At 36.9% G+C, this 22175-nt stretch overlaps 1 protein-coding gene across 1 annotated transcript in view; it reads right to left on the bottom strand.

The window, feature by feature from the left end:
- The window catches only part of LOC139739684 (uncharacterized), an 88285-nt gene that overhangs the window by 51148 nt on the left and 14962 nt on the right, over window positions 1–22175 (bottom strand). Inside the window, exons 3-6 of the mRNA XM_071650294.1 lie at window positions 5036–5087; window positions 2531–2602; window positions 1590–1661; window positions 812–883 (exon numbers count right to left, since the gene is read on the bottom strand). Coding sequence (XP_071506395.1) covers window positions 812–883; window positions 1590–1661; window positions 2531–2602; window positions 5036–5087 — 268 coding nt within the window. The remainder of the gene's footprint in view (window positions 1–811; window positions 884–1589; window positions 1662–2530; window positions 2603–5035; window positions 5088–22175) is intronic.

Genomic DNA, 22175 nt, shown 5'->3' with positions numbered 1-22175 from the left:
TAGATTAATATTGCCCTCGTCTTCCATTCGGGCAATACAATTCTAGTTCAGGCGATAAATGTCGTATCCGCAGGCCTCAAGGCCAGTCCATTATCATATATATTGCACAGACATAGTTAAAGGGAATGGCTAGTAACTGATCAGTGGGAATCAGTGGGAATGTTGGGGGATGATTATTCCAATCCTTGTGGGATTCATTTAAAAGTACATTATATATCCATTGTTGTGTGAAAATTATTTGCTCCAGAATGGTCACATATTCAAGTAATGTGCAGTTTAATGTTTCCAGGTTAGCATGCCTGTACAGTGACGGGGCGATCGGAAAGAAAAAACCAGTGTAAATCATTGAGATGTGCACTTCTAGAGAAATTGAAATCGTGTATGACCCCACTGATGTTTGAATTAAAATTTTGAGATGAAACAAAAGAACATGATAAAAACGAGGGTTTCTCCCGTCCCACGGATGTAGCCTAGTATAATGTCCGGTAAGTCCTTTGTTTTGCTCAGTGTTTGTTTAGGTTTTCTTTTACAATTAGCTTTGTCAAGACACTGAATAGGCCTATAGAAGAAGAGTATATAGGCATAATCTTTACATTAAACAATCATTTTATATCAACATGACCAGCATCTTGTTGAATATAATATGAATGCTTTCAAATCATATTTTGAGTTTGGATAATATAGGGTACAACTTGTATTGTAGAAAATCTCACAACTTCTCGTTTCGTAATCTATATGGAATAAAATCAAAAGGAAAAATCTGGAATATATCATAATCAAAGCATTTTGGGCCTTTTAATAGCATACTTACAACCACGAGAGGCTTCCGGGACCATTCCAGGTAAATTCATCAACCGTTTCAATCAAATTTCTTGCCAAATCCCTTGTAAGGTTAAGACACAAAAGGCGAAATCAATCGAAATATTATGATTATGCATCTTGTAATGATAACAGTTGAATCTTAGAAAATTCTTGCAATTAGCGCCGTTCTATCTAGTACCTGCGCTTACACATTCAGCTTTTACGTATTCTCCACTTGTTTAAATACGAATACTAATGTGAGTTATGAAGGTCTAAACAAAGCGAAGTCAGTGGCGAATCTACGGAGAGAGGGGTTGGGGGTTTACCCTTACCCCCCCCCCCCCCCCCCCATATCCTTGGGCTGCCAAGTGAAAATGTGATGTGCATAGAGAAAAAAGACGTTCTCATGCACGGTAGATGGTCTCAACTGTGTTAGGAGATACCATCACTTACGGGGGTTCAAAATAGCAACAACAACAATAACAACAAAAATTGCCGAGAGGGGAACAACCTCCCCTCCCCCCCCCCCCCCCCTTTGCAGAGAGCTAGATCCGCCCCTGATATTATTGGATAAATGCGAAATTAGATAGAAGGGATGACTTTGACACTCTTCGGATTTATCACATTGATACGAACATCAGCATTGTATAAGTTCTGTTACATGTTCTTTTCTTTTGTTCTTGTCCTTGTCTTTAAAAGTCTTTAAGGAGTACTAGTCATGTATTTAAAGGAAAAAAGGATAATGGTGTTCAATGACGGAATTGGCCTATCATATTATCAAAACTTACAAAGCCCTGAGACTGTCCAAGCCATCGAATGCACCCCGGTCGATAACTGTGATATCATTGCTTTGCAGATACCTGTAATGGAGAATCAATTCGTATCAATAAAATGATGCTTATGATTTGGTTCCAAATGTTTGATATGATGATGACGATATGATGAATACTTATTGTCTGTTCAGTCATTACAACAGAAATGTGTTTTTTTTTTGCAATGATAGACCATTACTTTTACTCTTAATTGGAAAAGTACATAAAAAAAAATGCGAGAATATGAGAACGATAGAGAAAGAAAAGAAATTATTATCCTTCTGTTTCCACATTACAGAATGTATAGAAATATGAACTTGCTTACTTTTGTTCTACTGCTTCTTGTATATCATGTTACGTAAAAAAAAAGCGAGGTTAAAAAAAAAAAAATCTTACTGGAGAACAAAGAAACCAAAAATGGAATTTCAAATACAATCAAATTGATCAGAAGGAAAAAAGGGAAAAAAATTAGTGGCAACATGAAAGCAAAAATAAAGTTAATCTAGATAATACTATAAAAAAATGTCCGGGCATAGCCTAGCATTTTTCATTATGTCATTAATTATATATTATATATTATATTATATATTATGTTATATATTATATGGTATATGCTATTATATTATATATTATATACCTTATCTTAACTTCATGCTTTCATCTACGAATTCGCGTTAAGCATTTTGTTTAATTGAAATGGTGCAATATGAATTGTAATTATTATCATCACTATTATTATTGTATGTATAAAATCAATAACATTGACACAGGTTGCAGACTAGTGGTCATTCGAACCTAATTGCAATACTCTTGTTCGAATTGCATGTAACAGTATTAACACTCACTATAGTCAAAGCTGTCAACTATTCAAGAAAGACATGATTCATGTAACTAGGAACTTGAACTATATGACTCACAAAACTCGAATGTCCACCAAGCCGGTGAAAGTGTCCCTTCCGATTCTTGTCTGGCTGAAGTCCAAACGGGCCCTGCAATTTGTAAAAACAAAAACTATGAAACAAACAAACAAATACATACGCACATGGGGACACATCATTGCATACATTACTCTTATTGGTCCGTATTTCTTTCTATTTGTGATTTAAATAAGAGACCAGATAAGACGCAACCACGGTAAATCAAAGAAAAGACAATCACAAAATATGACGATTGTCGCCCAGAGATACCAATGTCTAATAATCATGTTTCATACATACTTTACCCGTCTAATTTGCAATGTATGATATATGTATATATGCCGGGTGTCCCCAAAAAAGCGGAACGGTCGATTTTCAGTACCTTGCGTTCTAAAAGTGATATATATTTTGACATCATTAGAAAGAACATTTTCCTCAGAAGAAGATGATACCAAAATCATTCAATTTAGTTCAGTACTTTTCAATCTACGCTAATTTCTGTAAATGCAGTAATTTTCAATTTTTTGCGACTTATGAGATAATAATTTGGGTGCGACACGCGTTCCATACAGCGAATTGTGTAAGCTCGTTGATCCATGTCAACAAAAGATAACGCTGTTATATTGGGCGCGCGCGCACACACACACACACACACACACACACACTGCTTTCTCCTGGCGCGTGCCCAATGTGAAAGCTGTATCTTTTGTTGACATGGATCACCGAGCTTACACAATATTCACCGTATGGATCGCGTGTCGCACTCAAATTATTATCTCATAAGTCGCAAAAATCCGGCGAAATTTAAAAATGACTGCATTTTCAGAAATTGGCGTAGAATAGAATGTACGGCACCAATTCTAATTATTTTGGTATCATTGTCTTCTGCGGAAGATGCTCTTTCTAATGATGTCAAAAAATATATCACTTTTAGAACGCAAAGTACTGAAAATCCACCGTTCCGCTCTTTGTTGGGGACAGCCGGTATATACATATGATGAGAATTCACGTATTATCTCCACGAAGAAATGAGGAAATAAAGTGGTAGGCCTAATGCATTTTGTCAAAACTCCTGAACAAGGCGGAGGCCGCTGAAAATTTGAGTCGAATAAACTCATTCTTTATTGGCAAAAAAAAAAAAATTGAGAAACAATGTCTCGTCCCTCAACAGCGATATATATATATTTACATATATATATATATATATATATATATATATATGTGTGTGTGTCTGTGTGTGTGTGTGTGTGTGCGTGTGCTTGTGTGTGTGTGTTTAACAGTCTCATTAATGTCATTGCTTTGAAATAAACTGCTATGTTTAACATTCTGTATCATTCAGCACTCTTAACTTCCTATCTGTTTCTGGGTAGATGCTATTTGACTTTTATTCAGTTGATAAAGGCGATTATCTTAAAAATTTGAAATTCAAGAAAAATTATCCTGCCCAAGATTTTGACGTAAAGTTACAATGCGTGTACAAGATTACAAAAATGGTATATCATTTACAATGCGTGTTCAGGATTACCGATATTGAATATCATATAGATAAATGAAATACACATATACAAAACTTAAGGTGTGATTCCAATCAGACATAATTTAGAAACTTTGTGGATTGGAAAAAAAAAAGAAATAATCGGTAGAATAACTTTCATTGAATATGTTTTCAGTACGCATTTTGGGCGGTCATCTTGTCAGGTAGTAGGCCTTTCGTGCTTACACTGGCGACAAGCTTATTTCATTGCCGGAGTACATGCAGTTATTTCAGACAGTGTCATGATAATTCAACGAAGTATTCTTTGAGATAGTTTTCTTAGAAAACAGCAACCACTGATATATCTACACAGTATGATATTTTCATGTATTCCTATGCACGATTGTGGATTGTGCATTTCCGTAAATTTATTTATGCTCTTTAAAATTATTGTATTTTTTATCGATTTGGTATCGGAAAAAAAAAAATGTTGCCTCCGTTATTTTTAAGACAATATTATGGTTGCAATGATGTATGAAAGTTACATGATTTTAACGCTGCCACCATCGCTCAACCATAGTTTGATTGTGTAATGCAATGATACACTCATAACTTCATAACACATATCGTGATGGTAAGGGCAGTATTTCAAATCATATTTTTGTTTTCAAACAGGCATTCCCCAAAGAATTCTATACAGGTCAATAAGCCACCATTGAGGCAAGGGCGTTAACACTTATTCTTTTTTCTTGTTTTCCCTCTCTCTCTCTCTCTCTCTCTCTTTCTTTTTTTTTCCCTTGGGGGGATGTGGGGGGGGGGGGGGACTTGGTACATTTTTGGATTATGACCAATATCAAATTTTCACAAAATGTAACAAATTTTGCTTTCTTAGTTTTATCTTAGGATAAAAGTATCAATTCAATAAAAACTTCAGGCATTTTTATTACTCTATTTATGCATGGCAATCTTTTAAACATGAAACTTATGGTCACTTTTGATAATAGAGCCATAATGTCTAATCAAGTGCTCACGTGCAGTTCATCAAACGGCCACCTCTGGTTGCGTCCCACTCATGGCACAGCTCTGAATGGCGAAGAATCAAACAAAGCATAAGTCATTATAAATTCCTTTCAGAAATCGTCACTCCATTGACATGTCCATAGTGTTAGAGGGATTTTTAGATTTAAAAGAACTATATGAATGTTCGTACACGAACTAGGTGCATATCAGAATTTGCAAGTGAATGCGTATTCTAGTCAACCAAATGATCAAAGGTCATTCATTCGGTATTTACATGCTATTGTACATTTAGATTACCTCTTTCTGCTTGACTGTTGAGTTTCAATTGTTTTTGTTGTGTTTTTTGTTATAATTTTAATCCACTTTTTGAAAATTCTGTGGTTCAGAGGTCATTGCAGGTCATTGCTAACTTAGAACTGGCTTATTGTGAACGAAGCAAGCAATGGCATCGCAAAAAAAAAAAAAATCAAAATCAAGCACACAACAAGAGGTTTTCCTTCTTACTGACTCGTCGATCCTAAAAAAGAGGGAGGAGAGATCAGGGATTGTACCTCCTCAATTTCCGTCAATCATTTAAGACTTTGAATGCTTGCGAAAAAAAAAGTAGATAAATAAAACAAGATAAGAACGAACGGCTGACAAAACCGGCGTCTCCGATAGCAAATTGATTAGAACTGGTTTCAGTCAGGCGCAGTTTCTATTTGTTTAGTGAAACTAAAATCCGTTTCTCATTATATTCACTTTTTTTAATTCCCAATATTACCATTATCAGAAATCTGGGAACACATGATTTCTTGACATGTTATATCGATATCTAAAGACAAACGGGGAGAATTGTTCAAGTGAAGTGCATTATCTAATGTATGACTTACTTTCCTTGTGGATACGTGGCTGCAAGGCAAAAAATTGATTCCTTTTTTGTTTTCAGATTTAAGTTTGAAGAATATAATAAAATGAAAGCAAAAATGAGAGATATATCGCATTCTTCGTTCACATTTGTTCATGTTGCTGTCTTGGCCCTCAAAGTGTTCCGTTCATGCTCACAGACGGAAAAATGTTCTGAATTGTTTGTCAGAAATGTATCAAATACTATCCCTCCACACAAACACACACGCACACACACACACACACACACATCCTCCTTGCCTTATAGTTGCCAAAACAAAATCACAGAATGTACTATTAATGCCGAGTGTTTCTTCGTAATGAACGTCTTCAAAGATTGAAAATGAGGCACTTTCAGAGACCGCTTAATCTAAGTATTAAACATGGAAGCTACTGCCAACACCACTCGATCACGCGCTATGCACTGCGTCACACCCTTAAATTTCTGGCCTTTGATAATCGCAGACGGCAAATTATAAGTATTTCAGAATATCTCCTGTGAGAAATCTGTATAAGGATTCGATGTACTTACGGTTGACCGACGCGTGGGAGGCAGAACCAAGGCCAAATGATGTCACTAGTAGGATGAAACAAGTATTCATTTTGTCTTTTCCATGTCCTCGCAATTGAAGTTTAGCTGAGACAATATTGTGAACAACGCTGCTTTTTACGCAGCGTTTGAATATTATAAGGAATTCATATATTAAATAATCATGCGGTTGTACTTTCTGCAGCTGATGACAGGGATGCTCAGATGAATTCACCTTTCTATCAAAGTTTATTCGTGCGTGTCACTGATTCAAGCTCCCTTATAGAGACAAAACATCCAACGACTTAGCCTTCCTCCCGGACTAAGCATAATACTAATCAACCAAATGCTGGATCTTAATGTGAAGTCGAAACAAACACACGCAACGCACAGATATATGTATTTACGCGCGCACCCACACAAACACACACATCCCGAGCACTACATGACACACACATACCCCCATGTAGGACCTACGTTTACATCCCGGCCGTAATCTGGCAGAACTCCCTAAGTCGATTTTGGTCGATTTTCAGGTTTTGAGTGTTTTGCGTGTTTTTTCTCATGCTCTTTCAAGTGGGCCAAAAAATAAGTTGTGAATCGGTACAGAAAGTTATTTTTAGAAAGTAATTTTGGCAAAATTCCTGAGGAGAGAGGGCGATTAATCTGGCAGAACTGCGTAAGTCGAGATTCGAAATGAATTTTCCGATGTTAATCAGGCAGAACTGCGTAAGTCGACTTACGACAACGCTTGGACCAAGGTGTTCCTGCATCCCGCACGGACATGGTATATCTTAACACGCGCGTGCGCGACCTTGGTAGTGACGAACGCGCTGCGCGTTCAGGCTAGCAGTGCCTAGCTAGCTAGCTAGACACGTCGTACGGCTACGTGTATTGTACACGACGACAGTCGCGCTAAAGCAATAACCCTCGTTACTCTTGGGGGAAATTGCCACTTTCTTTCCCTTCATAGACTGGCAGGCTTCAAAACAGGTCAATATGCGGTATGCCTTACTATTAAGTTTTGCTACAATCTAATGTTTTTTAAGCCTAGAGCATTTCTAGATCTAACAAACGTTATAGTTTGCATCTTGTCTGACATCACGCTCCAGTCAACTTTAGGCCTACTTAGTACTGCTGCAGCACTTGTCCATTGTTAGTGTACGTGAAATCAATGTACTGTGCGGTAGCGTAGGTCACGCGAACAACAATATCTGTAATCCATTGACCATAGCTTCTTATTTTGTTTTTCATTGTAATAAGCGGTTAGTGGGTTTGGATCTATGGGATTGATCTCGAGAAGTTTAATGAATATCTGGGATACCGTCCATAACGATGGCATTTTCGATCCAATCCTACAGACGTCAGAAATTGACCAATACTAACACTTTTAAAGTTTACTTTTTAATACGGGTACCGTACCGGTACTCTCAGTAGAGTTGTGCAGTAGGGGCCTACTAGACTACTGGGGCCTACCGTTACTTAACTTAGGCTGAATCGCCGGTTATTCTGTCTTTACTCAGTTTTCTATTTTTCTAGATTTGATTCGGCCAGACATTCTTGAAATCTGTAATATGAAGAATCTAGAATCTACAGGTTAAACGCTAAATTATAAACATTTAGCCCTAGAAATAGATCTGAAACTTAGATTTAGATCCGTGTTCTATACATTACTACTAGGCCTAGGGCCTAGTACTACTAGACATTATAGGCTATAGACTTTATAGTCTTACCGTTAGTCATTATAGATAGGCAGGTTAGGCTTTACGTTGTTCTTAGATCTACTATAACATTAGTACCTTCTAGGCCTAGATCCCCAATAAACAGTCTAGCTGTAGATTTAGCCCCTACCTGGATATAGAGTCGAGATCTAGAGTCTAGACTAGAAAATCTAGAAACTCATTTTTATTGATCTACTAGTCTGTTATAATGACGCCCCAAAATAGACGTCTGGATGTTACATAGACCTAGACAATCGAGTAGACAGAGTTCGAGAGTTCTCGTACGTTTTTAATAGGCCTGCGTAGATAGTAACGGTTAGAACACTACTACCCTAACGTTAGTACTGTAGTTACAATAAGGCCTACAGTAGGAGTCGACACAAACGAGAACTAGCGTCTATTTTTTTATTTTCTAATAAAGCTGTAAATAAACTTTTAGTCAGGCCTAGCTCCTAGTATTCTTTAGTTTAAATAGAGTTTAGGCCTTCAGCCAAAAGGGTCTAGGCTTACTCTTAGAGTAGGAATACTAGGATAATGAGATCAGTAGGCCTATCGTATGCAGATTCCTACGTACCGCTCTACTAGTCTCTAGATGTCTAGTGTATCGTTTATAGGCCTGAATAGACTATGGTCTAGACGGTCTACAGTGTAGTACCTGTAGTCTTCATGAACAATATAGCTTAACATCCAGAACCTAGTCTAATAATATTCTTAATCCAAATGCAATGCTTCATGAGATCGACAATAACCCAAGCAGCAGCCAGGCTTTTGATGTAGCAGTACTTCTTGTGCCGCTAAATAATACTGAAACATGAACACAGACTGACAACATTTGGGGAAAGCAAGTTATTTTCCACATACAAATGAATGGATAAAATGAAATTAAATGTGAATCAATAATGATGACTTTATACAATACAAATATTTCAACAAAATTGTACTCGATCTAAAATATTCATTGTTTTGACACTGCATCCGCTGAATAGTGAGAGGATGGATGGCAAAATACGATAGACAACCCGCAGAAAATAGACCGAGATACGTAGTTCTGGTTGATAAACCACGTGTTTATCAGCCAGAACTGCGTATCTCTAGGAGATACGCAGTTCTGGCTGATAAGCACGTGGTTGACCACGAAAAGAGATACGTAGTTCTGCCTGATGAAACACGTGCTTATCAGGCAGAACTGCGTAACTCCTAGAGATACGCAGTTCTGCCTGAAAAACCCCCCGCATGGCCGAAAACTTACGCAGTTCTGGCTGATCAACCCGGGCACGTGACCAGAGATACGCAGTTCTGCCAGATTACGATCGCAAAAATTTGGCGACGATTAATCCGGCAGAACTGCGTAAGTTTTTTAAATTGGTAATTTTTACTACTTAAAAAGGTCAAATTGTCATTTTTTTGCTGGAAATAAATTCTTTAGACCAATTATGACCGAGAAAAGAGGAAAAATGCAACTCATCGTATCTCAGTTTAGAAAGGTGTAACATTGAATCTTTAAACCCGATTTCTGGCGTAATGTGTTAAAGGAGATACGCAGTTCTGCCAGATTACGGCCGATCCGCCTTCACACGCCTACACATACAGACATCCCTCACGCACACCTATTTACAAGCGCACAGACATACACACACACACATTCCCCTAACACTCACCCATCATCCCAATTGCACTCCACACACACACACACACACACACACACACACACACTCACACATATCCCTTACACGCACCCATCATCCACCAACTACACACACACACACACACACACACAAACGGACACGTAATTGTTTATGTGCGTGCACACATCAACACTTCATCGAAACCTTAACGTGACTTTCTACACGGCTTGTTTACATGGATGTAGCCATGTCAGTTATGTGTTGGTATTCCAGTGTCAATGTCAAGAATGATATTACCCCCCCCCCCCCCCCCCTATCGCGTGCTGAGAGGTCAAGGGGCGACAATTTGTGCCGCAACGGTGGTGTTTTTCTGTTGCCCTCCTCTGTTTAGAGAAGGATTTTCCGTGTTGACAAAGACGGACTCCCAGATCTTTCAACCAAACGAACTTGGCTCTATGTCGTCGATACCATCTTCCTTATCCTTAAAGTGGTATCGAATGTTGTTTACATGTCTGAATTCATCTGGATCGTTTCCGGCTAACCCCGATCTTGAGTGTTAGTATTGGCACGATTGGTGTAGGAAGGAAGACGGCACGTCCCTGGTGTAGGTTTTATTAACGACTCTCTCCTTGACACTGGATTCAATTGTGTTGATCTGTTGGAGGTTTTTGGCTTTGTTTTTGGGGACTTACCTATCGCACATCTCTTCGTTTTGTGGTCTTAGATAAATAGACTACCTCGTAATTCCACTCTGTGCATGAGCAGTAAAAGGTCATTTGTTCAAACAGGGCACGTTAGTTTACCGAGATAAGCATCTGTGATGTGATGATTATTTATGTGATCATGTTATTTAAATGGTGCTTGCCAGGGCATCCACCTGACAGGACGGCTAGTATTTGGCAATATTAAAAGAAAGGGGTAGTTGCTGCATTCAATAGAAAACAATGAAATGAAAACCTGCTAAAATGTCAACTGAAGGACCATTCTGGTCACCTAGTTTAAACGCAAGTTCATTCTTTGTTTGAACACGAAATCCTTAAACTGCTAAGGTGGGCAAGCTTATGTATTATGCCACTTTGATAACGAATGAAGTGCCTAACCAAGTAAGGAAAAAGAAAGGTCATTGTTTGTACCAATGTTTACATGAGCTAATTACGAACTGGCTTATAGGATCTGTAATGTCCTTAGACGGTTTGATTTTGGAGGCACATCTGTCGGTTAATGCCAAAGAAACACTTCGATTGAGTCACTAAACGGGTCTCTCCGTACTGTGCACCCAGCAAACACATAACGTTTTAAAAACGTTTCCTAAACGTGTTTTTTTTTTTGGTGAGGATTCGTACGCCTTTGTATAAAATGGACGTTTTTAAAACGAATATACAACGTCAAAGTTAGGACTTAGCATTTACCGCAAAGCACAGATTTTTTAGAAAATGTTTTAAAAAACGTCAATGGACGTTACAAAACATTTTTTTTTTAATTGTGTCTGCTAAGTCTTCGTCCTTTATAAACATCCACGAAACGTTTTTATTAGGTCTGCTACGTCGACTTCGTCTTTAATGAACTTAAAAAAAAAAAAAACGTTTTTATTTGGTCCGCTACATGTTCATCATTGGTTTCTTTATCATGAATATTCATTCCTAATATGAATATTCAAATTTAAAGAAAATAAAAGATTTGAAAACTAGTGGAAATAGATAAAAGACATTGAGATCTAAAGATTTATGCTGAGGTCAAACTTTCTGTGTTAAAAATAAACTTACCTACGTTATTGTTCAGTTATTCACAATTTCAAATTGTGTTAGGAGGAGATACTTTCATATGTTAATGGGCCTAATTAAAGTGTGTGTGACCTAATAGTAACCATGTCTTCATGCATCTCAACATTTTGCTGATATATAAAAGAATGTGATACAATTTCATCAATTGGGAATAAGATGTAGGATGGGTATAGATGGTAGGACATTAGGAATAGGTTAGGATAGGATTATGTATGTGACCGTGCACCTCAAAACGAATATAAAGTCGCACACACTGATTTTGCGTGAGGACTGAAAATAAAGTGAAATGGGTCAACCTAGCCGAACTTGACTTTTTCATATATTCTGAAAGAGCGGGTCTTCTTTTACATTATGCTAAAATTTTGAATCATAAAACGGGCAGGAAAGTGTGTTTTTTAGCAGTTTATCTCGAACATTTTTGGTAGAATAGTGTGATTAGGTGTGTCTTTAGAATCCCTTTTTCATTTCTGAAAAACCTTGTCCATACTCTTCACTTTCAACTCCAATAACTTTTGAAAGGATAGTGCTACTGCTTTGAAAGTTGGCTTTAATTATGGACAGAATGTGTTAATGAGGCATGCTTAATTTCAGTCTAATTTGATTATCCCTTCATTGCTGTTACTCTGGTAGTTTGCTTCCTGTTTTTTGTCCCATTCATCGCACAGCCAGCACGGTTTGGTGAAGATTAAGCACTCGAATAGACACTGTACTTCAGAGCCTTATTTCTCAGTTCACGCTTTTCCTGAGTTTGTGCTTTCTTTCCAATATTTAGATAGGTTAGGAGAGTCCATTTGATTTGAGTTATACGTCATTTTAAAGCTTAAAGTCTGCTCTTTCAGATTATGGTCTTAACTAAAAATTCATGTCTGGCGACTTTTTGTTTTTGAGGTGCAGGGTCACATATAGGATTAGGATTAGGATTAGGGTACAGTAAACCCAGATTGTGCCTGTGTTGTCTCATAACTATAATATCTTTTTAAATACCTAATAAAAAAAACATTAGACGTTCTTAAAAGCTTTTCTGGACGTTCTAGACGGGTTTCAAAGGCTTTCTGGGCGTCCACAGAACGTCCACAAAACGTTCTGAAGATTCTTAAAAGGTTTTACTGACGTCTATAACGTCCGAAAGGCTTTCTGCAGGTCTTTAAAAATTTCGAAAGGTTTTTATTGGTTTTTTTTAAACGTTTAAAAAACGTTTTTAAAACGTCCATTTGAAACGTTTTTAAGACGTCGAAAAACTTCTATAAAAAGACCTTCAGAAAACGTTTTGAAAAAACGTCCAAAAAACAAACTTGGAACGTTTCAAAAACGTTCAGAAAACGTCCAAATGTTAGCTTGGCATACTTTGTGGATCTACGGAAGAGTTAGAAGGTTTGACCCCCTCCACTTCTTCTTTTGTTTTGTGGTTTCGGGGATTTCAACAACCCCCCTTGGGCTTATTTATTTATTTATTTTTTTTTTGGGGGGGGGGTTGTTCGGTGTTTGTTTGGTTATTTGAATCTTTTTTTTAAGGGGGGGGGGGCTTGTCAGCGGATTTCTATAGAGAAGTGGCAGCAAACAAAATGTGAAGACTTTGTTCGTTTGTGCGTTTATTTGTTTTTGTTTTTGGTCAATCCCCCCTCCTCATTAGCAAAAAGAAACAAAACACACCTAAATATACCCCTAGCATACGTTCAGTGGACCAGATTGAACAAGTTATGTACACTCAGCAAAAAAGAAAGTATGTAAGAAAACACTTTTTCGAGTTCATATTTGTTATAAGACATGTATTATATATACCATATTAAAGGTAATTTAATTGGCTATCAAGCTAGTAGGTTGATACAGAAGGAATCTTTACGGATGAGTGAACACATTTGTTTTTGTTCTCTAAGGCATAAAAGTAAAAATTGCAATAATGGACATGTAATCTTGCATTTGCAGATGCCCTTTTCAATGACAATAACGACAAAAGACCAGTATTACACCATGAGAGACATGAATAAAATAGCAAAAATAAGTTTTCGTTCTCTTTATCTCTTTGTAACCTCTTACAAAAGCAAAGTGGGAAACTAAAAGGGGGAAATAAGAATTTTCTGTAAATTCAAACATCAAATGACATAGGAAGTAATATGCATAAAGATGATTAAATGAACAGAATTTCTTTATTTCATTCTGTTGATTTAGTAATTCAAGAATCCATAACACATTTAATTCTTCATGTGCCACGTTCGCACGTCCGACTCAGTCGACGGCGTGCCAACTTCGCATATTCTGCTCAACAACAAGGCCGCCAAAACCGATCGATAAATCGCTAATCCCGCGGTACAATGAAAGCGTTTCTTGCGCTTTTGTTCCTCTTACATACGGCTTGTATTCTCTGTGGTGATTGACTACCAAGCGGTGTTCCCAACTAGATTAGCGTGTACATTCTAAGTTTCTGTCACGGTTTTATATGCAAAAGTCATGCCTTTACAGTAAGGTAGCAAACTGGTCATTCAAAAGAAAAATTGAAAATAGATTTGTCATACAATTTATATCGAAGCAAATTTTGGCATTCCTCTAAACTTTGCTCACTATTATGTCCAGCTCAACAGAAATTTGTAGAAGTTAAAGAAATTGGAAAAACAGAATTCTTTCTCAAAGCATGTCTACCTTCGTGTCCCAGAATAACGTGGCACACAGGGGGCTTCCACCATGGCATATAAAGAGTTAAGAACCAAACATAATCTACAAATTCCTAATTTGAAAAAAATCAACTAAATTTCTACCATTTTTGTTGATTATTGCTTCTTCTCTTATTTCATTTGAGTTTAGATTTGACAGAAGATTCTTCATTTTCCTCCATTATTTTCAGGCTTTATTGATCTTTTGGGCTGTAAAGGTATTATAGAGATCACAGTCTTATTTTTGCAACTTAATTCATGTTTCTTCTTGTGTGAAATTTGTTGTTTGTTCGTATTGTTATATGGAAGAGCACCTACGCATGAATGACAACTTGTTCAGTTTTGCAATTTTTACTTTTGTGACCTGGAAGAGAAAAACAAACGTGTTCACCCATGCGTAAATTTTCACTTTTTGTTGACCTACCAAGTTGATAGCCAATTAAATTATCTTTAATATGATATATAATACAACAACTTTTAGCCAAATTTTCTATGAGAAATACATACTTGAAAAAGTGTTTACTTTCTTTCTTTCTTTCTTTCTTTTGCTAACTGTATTACTTATCAATCGAATGGATGAGTAAGAAGGAACATCGACGGTTTATGAATTTCTAAATACTTTCAAAATTATGACAAAATTATGAGACCCAAAAGACTGAATGCATTTGCCTCATTTCGTACGATCTTGTTCCAGGAGAGCCATCTTATAAAAAGAAGGGGAGATGGGAATGACACATCACAATGAACGACATGGTAATTAGGCCTACATCGTTGAGTAAAATATACCTGTTGTACCCCGTGACATCATTTACAATCATCATCAAGAAAAGCAAAATTCGTGTACTTTTACATTCGATTTACATCATGAAAACATAATCATAGTAAAAGACATTGATAAGACGGATTGGAATTACTGGGAGAAATGAAAGAAAAAAAAAAGAGAGCGCAAAAGACAACGATGTGAGTCTATAGATATTCAAGAAACTCATTTAAATTTCCAAATAATACCTAAAAAGGTATGACGCAAACTGTCCATTTCAGACACTCAAATTATGACATTCGACTTTACTGCAATTTCAAAATACACATTGCTCAAAGAAACAATGCTGGTTGTCAGTTTCCTATTTCTAACCAAAGGGTGGTTGAGATTTGTTTTTTCTATATAGGATGTCACCCATTTCACTTATTTTCAGTCCTCACGCAAAATCAGTGTGTGTGACTTTATGTTCGTTTTGAGGTGCACCGGTCACATATAAAGAAAATATAAAAGGAATTCCACAACAATTCACTTTTCTATCAAAATGAAAGAGTACTTGACTAACCGCTTTCAGAAAGCAGGGGGGGGGGGGGGGGGGGGGAGGGTAAGTGCTATACCCCTAACATAATGCCAGTATCGAGTTGATGGAATGTGTCATTTTCATGAAAAATGATTTTTTGTGTGTGTGTTTTATTGAATTCCCTTTATATCTTTTTTATATTGTAGTCCACTCATACGTCATAACCTCTAGTAGTCTCCTTAGACCAGGCGTCCACTAGGGCGCGGACAAGATGCGGACAAGCCCCGGAATGCAAATTTGGTATTCCGCACTCCTTCGGGAACCTGTCCGCACGTTCCTGAACGTGTCCGCTGACTGTCCTAAACATGTCCGGGCGTTTCCGCGCCTTCGGGAGAGAGAAAAATTTCCGCGTCCAAATTTTGATCGAGACCAAAATTTGGACGCGGAAATGAACTTCCTGACACCTTCGGCGACTTGTCCTGACGATGTCCTGACGATGTCCCGCCTGTCCGGAAACCTTCCGCTCCTTCCGCACACGCTCCGGAAAGAATCCCGCGGTGTGGGGAAGCTTCCCGAATGAAAGCGGAAGACACCAGGAATGGTTTAGGACAGCGCGGAGCCGATGCGGATCTAAATATGCAAGTGTCCGGAACCGATGCGGAAATTTTGTGATCCAGACACGAAAATGTCGACACTTTCCGCGAGCGTCATGCCAATGAAACGCAAAATAAGCAAGAAGGGAGGCGAGGCCCTCATGCAAATATCCCCATCACAGGCACGCCTTTCGTCTAGTGATGAAGAACAGGTAAATCTACGGAATTTCCGGTCCCACAAGGCAAAGAAGAAGGTAGTAGAGACTGTGCCAAAAGCAACCAGAAAGAAGTGAAATCAGCCCAATAACTTCCTAGTAAGTTTGTTTTGATTTGATCTTTTCAGAAATTATTTTTCATCTGAGTGACTTTCCTGGTTCCTATTGCTTACTATAGTACATTTTCCTTTATGTTGTTTTCGTATTTTATTTGCAAACAAACTAGGTTGTCCCATGTGACAGCCCAGCTGAAAAATCACAAAAGTAGGTGGAAGTACACTCAGAAAAAAAGCATAGAATTTTTGGCTAAATGTTAATGTATTATATAAACATGAACAAGTTGTTATTCATACGTAAATGCTTTCTAATGATACAACATATTAGAACAAAAGACAAATTCATCACACTACAAAGCATGAATTCAATTGCAAAGATATACCTGTGGCCTCATTACAATGTAATATCTTTGAAGCCCAAAATAACAATGAAAGGTAAAGATGATGGAGGAAAATGAAGAATTTTCTGTCACTTCAAAACTCAAGTGAAATGAAAGAAAAAGCAATAAATCATGAACTCGAAATAGTGTTAAATTTCTGTCTTTCTTTTGCTTTGTTTTTTGCTGAGTGTATATATTTAAGTACACATTAAGCATCACAAATCATTTCAGAAATATTCTTTACCTGAATGATTTTCGTAGTTGTTATTACCTAATATTTTTTTTCTTCTTTTTGTTTTAGTTGCAAACAAACTCGATGGTCCAATTTGACAGCCCAGCTGAACCCCCCCCAAAAAAAAAAGTAAATTAAAGTAGGTTACAATTATTTCCCCATTTTTACACTTCATTGGCAATAGGCTAGTAAGCTCTTAGCATGAAAAAAAAATATTCGGACTTGAAACTGTTCAAAAGTGATCAAAATAAGAGAGGGTTAGAGATGCACAAGGGTAAAAATCAGAGAACGAAAAACAAATTTAATGATTAGGATCATTTTGGCATGCTCTACAGAAGTATCAGACAAAACATGTATATACTTCACGATGGATAAAGCACATGTCTAAAAAAAGGGAATAAAGAATATATATATATATATATATATATATATATATATAGTAACATAAGTAACAGTTAGTAATATAAGTAACAAAACTGCAACAAAGTTCATGCTGTATTCACCATGGGTTTATTTCTTGTGAAGAAAACCGTTGGTGAATACAGCATGAACTTTACAAAGTTCATGCTGTATTCACCAACGGTTTATTTCTTGTGAAGAAATAAATCGTTGGTGAATACAGCATGAACTTTGTTGCAGTTTTCTTACTTATCTTTTTATCTTGCCCACACGTGGACTACCTTATCAACATGATTATGTATACACATATATATATGTATATACATTTACATTTATATATATATATATATATATATATATATATATATATATGTGGTTCAAAAAGTTTGAGAATATCATCCATGTGACTGTAGGCAGAGAAAAACTTGTTCTCCCAGATGAGACAAATCAAAAATAAAAAAAATGAGTCGTCAGCCGACATGCAGACAATCCTATTCTTCGACTTTTGGTGGTCACATTTATCAAATGATATTGACCAATCATATTAATATAATATCAGCCGCTACTGCGGAAGCAAAACAAGGAGCTTCAATGACGGCTAGCAGTCAAATGAGGAAAAGTCAAAGTCAGCGCCAAATTTATACCTTTCCATTTTCCTGGTATTGTCCGCAGTTTGTCCGCATGCCTAACTTTTGTTGTCCGGAAGGCATCCTGATTGTCCGCGTTCATTCCTGGTGTGATCCTAGATGTTTCCGCGCTGCCCGGCTACGATTAGCATATTCCGAAGTATTTCGCGCTCTTCCGGAGTGATTCCTAGGAATGTCCGCAGTCAGTCCGCGGACAGTCCGCGGACAGTCCGCGGACAGTCCTAGGAATGTCCCAGGACAACTTGATCCACAAAGTTATTCCGCGCTTGTCGCGGACAGGATGCCGAAATAACAAAATTTGCTTCCGCAACCCTTCCGGGGCTTGTCCGCGCCCAAGTGGACGTCCGCCCTTACTCAGCAGTTTCAACACCAAAACTTAAAAAATTCATAACTTTTGCATCGATTGCCCGATTTTCCTCAAACTTTCACCGATATGTTCTACTAATGTTACTGCTTTCTCTCTATCCACATTGTTCTTTGGGTTTGCGTTCCCCTTAAAAATGTCCAGGAATAGCCTATTTGTTTTTTCATACGTCAATGATTAAGTATTATACATTATATATCATATATTTCATATTATATGTTATATGTTATAGATTATAGATTTGAGATTATAGATTATATATGTATATACTTTATCTCATCTTCATGCTTTCATCTACATGTGCGCGTTAAGCATTTTCTTCGATGGAAATGGTGCAATATATATTGCAATTATCATTATCACTATATTGTATATAATTATAATGTCGATAACATTCACACACCATTTCCATATCATGTCATTCATTGCATAGTATAATTATCTATTATATACCTTATCTTAACTTAATGCTTTCATCTACGAATTCGCGCTAAGCATTTTCCTTAATGGAAATGGTGCAATATGAATTATAATCATCATCATCACTATTATTATTGTATATATAGTACATGTATATCAATAACAGTCACACAGGTTGCAGAATAGTGGTCATTTGAACGTTATTGCAACTCACTTGTTCAAATTGCATGTAACATTATTAACACTCATTTTTGTCAAAGCTGTCAACTATTCAAGAAAGACATGGTAGTATATTAAGTAATCAGGCTAGACTCGGACAAGACATGGTGTCTGAGCTCTGTCGGCCATGAGCTTAATATCACATCACTCGTATATCGGAGGGATTAAAGAGACAGGTGTTCCCACATCATGGTGGACCACCATTACCGGCAGAAGCATCTGTCTCAAGGTCTTGCTAAACGCAGACGTCTAATAAAGTCAATCGCTCTCTTAACTCGGGGTGTGTCAATCGTTCCCTATTTGATTGTGCTCATAGCAGGTCACTTCAAACATGATTGATGTATCTAGGAATTTGAACTATATAACTCACAAAACTCGAATGTCCTCCAATCCGATGAAAGTGTCCCTTTCGATTCTTGTCCGGCTGAAGTCCAAACGGGCCCTGCAATTGAAAAAGAAAACAAAACAAAACTAAGCAAACAAACAAACACACACGCATACGGCAACACATCATTGCATAATCCACTTAGATTACTTATATTTGTTCGTATTTCTCCTTCTTATATTGCGATTTGAATATGAGACCAGTTAACACCTAACCAAGATAAATTAAAGAAAAGACAATCTCAAAAATATGACGTTTATTGCCCAGAGATACCAATGTCTAGATAAATAATAATGTTTCATACATACTTTGCCTGTCTAATGTGCAATGTATGATATGATATATATATATATATATATACATATACATATATATATATATATATATATATGAAGAGTTTGTTCGCAAAAACCGATAAGTCCATATTTGCCGAATGGAGATATTTGCGATTAAAGGTCAAGAAAAATAAAGAAAATAATAAGAAAATATTTGCTTCATTTGACCATAACTTCAAAAATGTACCTTTATAATTACGTAGTGACCAATATATAATTCAAAAAGTATTATTTTGTACTTTATGACACAGACCATACTTCAAAATCTTCAAAAATGGACTTATCGGTTTTTGCGAACAAACTCTTCATATATATATATATATATATATATATATATATATATATATATATATAAATATTATATTATGTGTGCGTGTGTGTGTGTTTAACAGTCTAATCAATGTCATTGCTTTGACATAAACTGCTATGAGGGAGAAAGATTTGCGGTGACACCATATGTGTTTGTAGTCCTTAACCGGATCGTTGTTTGGCCTAGAAAGAGGAGAATTGACGAGGAAAGTGACATATGGGGGTTGTAAGGAGGGCAAAAAGTGAAGAGTGGGGGACAATAATGGCCTAGAAGTTGAAGTTGCACTAGTGGAGACGGTAGAGAAAGGAACAGAGAGAGTGGTAAGGAAGAATAGAGTGATCTCTCTCCTATATCCATGATTTTCCAACATTCAACTCCTCCCTCTTCCTCTTCCCTTCAAATTCAGCTTTCTCCTTCTAATGATTTCCAAACATCTTACTTGATTCTCACTCTATTCTTCCTTACCACTCTCTCTGTTCCTTTCTCTACCGTCTCCACTAGTGCAACTTCAACTTCTAGGCCATTACAAAACCAACAAAAAGTCGTCAGACATTGAGTTTTAGTTAAGAGCAGATTCTGAAAGAGCAGACTCTAAGCATCAAAATGATGTATAACTCAATTCAAATGTGACCCTGCACCTCAAAACAAACAGAAAGTCGCCAGACATGAATTTTTAGTTAAGACCTTATTCTGAAAGAACAGACTTTAAGCTTTAAAATGATGTATAACTCAAATCAAATGGACTCTCCAAACCTATCTAAATATTGGAAAGAAAACACAAACTCAGGAAAAGTGTGAACTGAGAAAAGAGGCTCTGAAGTACGGTGTCTATTCAAGTGCTTAATCTTTACCAAACCGTGCTGGATGTGCGATGAATGGGACAAAAAACAGGAAGTATACCACCAGAGTAGCAACAATGAAGGGATTATCAGATTAAACTGAAATTAAGCATGCCTCATTAACACATTCTGTCCATAATTAGTGCCAACTTTCAAAGCAGTAGCGCTATCCTTTCAAAAGTTATTAGAGTTTAAAGTGAAGAGTGTGGACAAGGTTTTTCAGAAATGAAAAAGGGATTCTAAAGACACACCTAACCACACTATTCTATCAAAAATGTTCGAGATAAACTGTTAAAAAGACACACTATCCTGCCCGTTTTATGATACCAAATTTCAGCATAATGTAAAAGAAGACCCGCTCTTTCAGAAAATATGAAAAAGTCAAGTTCGGCTAGGTTGACCTATATCACTTATTTTCAGTCCTCACGCAAAATCAGTGTGTGCGACTTTATGTTCGTTTTGAGGTGCACGGTCACAAATGGACTCCTCTAACCTACCAAAATAGTGGAAGGAAAACACACACTTTGGAAAAGTGTGAACTGAGAAAAGAGGCTCTGAAGTACACGGTCTATTCAAGGGCTTAATCTTTACCAAGCCGTGCTAGCTGTGCCATGAAAGGGACAAAACACAGGATGTCAACCATTGGCGCAACAACAATGAAGAGATTATCAGATTAAGCTGAAATTGAGCATGTTCTAGTAACACATTCTGTCCATGATTAATGCTTACTTTCAAAATAGCACCGCTACCCTTTTAAAAGTTATTAGACCTGAAAGTGAAGAGTGTGCAAAGGATTTTAAGACATGAAAAGTGGCCTCTAAGACATACGTGATCATTCTACTCTTCCCCCCAAAAGCGTTGTAGAAAAAACTGCTAAAAAAATACTACTGCCCCCCAAGGAAAAACGCAGTATCTACATCCAGCTCTATTTCTCAACAACCGAGATATTCACCATTTTATATTTTTGCCAAAGCCCCTGGAAAATATACTCTTTTGAAAAATTCCTTCATTGTGTAATTTTAGTCTATCTAGCTATCCATATTCCTGGAAAATATAATTTTGTGTTTTTGTTTTGGTTTTAATTTAAGTTATTGATGAAAATGTAGATACTTTGGGGAAACCCCATGCAATTGACTGATTTCCCCAAGGAAAAACGCAGTATCTACAATGGAACGAATTTCCCCAAGGAAAAACGCAGTATCTAAAGCGGAATGACTATTATATATGTACACATGTATGCATGCGTACATGTATGCATGTATACATCATTGTACAAGTATTCATGATGCACCAT

Source organism: Diadema antillarum, unplaced genomic scaffold, assembly GCF_040938485.1.
Source record: "Diadema antillarum isolate AM-2024a unplaced genomic scaffold, OU_Dant_1.0 seq00000810_RagTag, whole genome shotgun sequence".
Lineage (NCBI taxonomy): Eukaryota > Metazoa > Echinodermata > Echinoidea > Diadematoida > Diadematidae > Diadema > Diadema antillarum.
The sequence above is the reverse complement of the archived record's forward strand: the minus strand, read 5'-3'. Positions and strand labels throughout refer to the sequence as shown.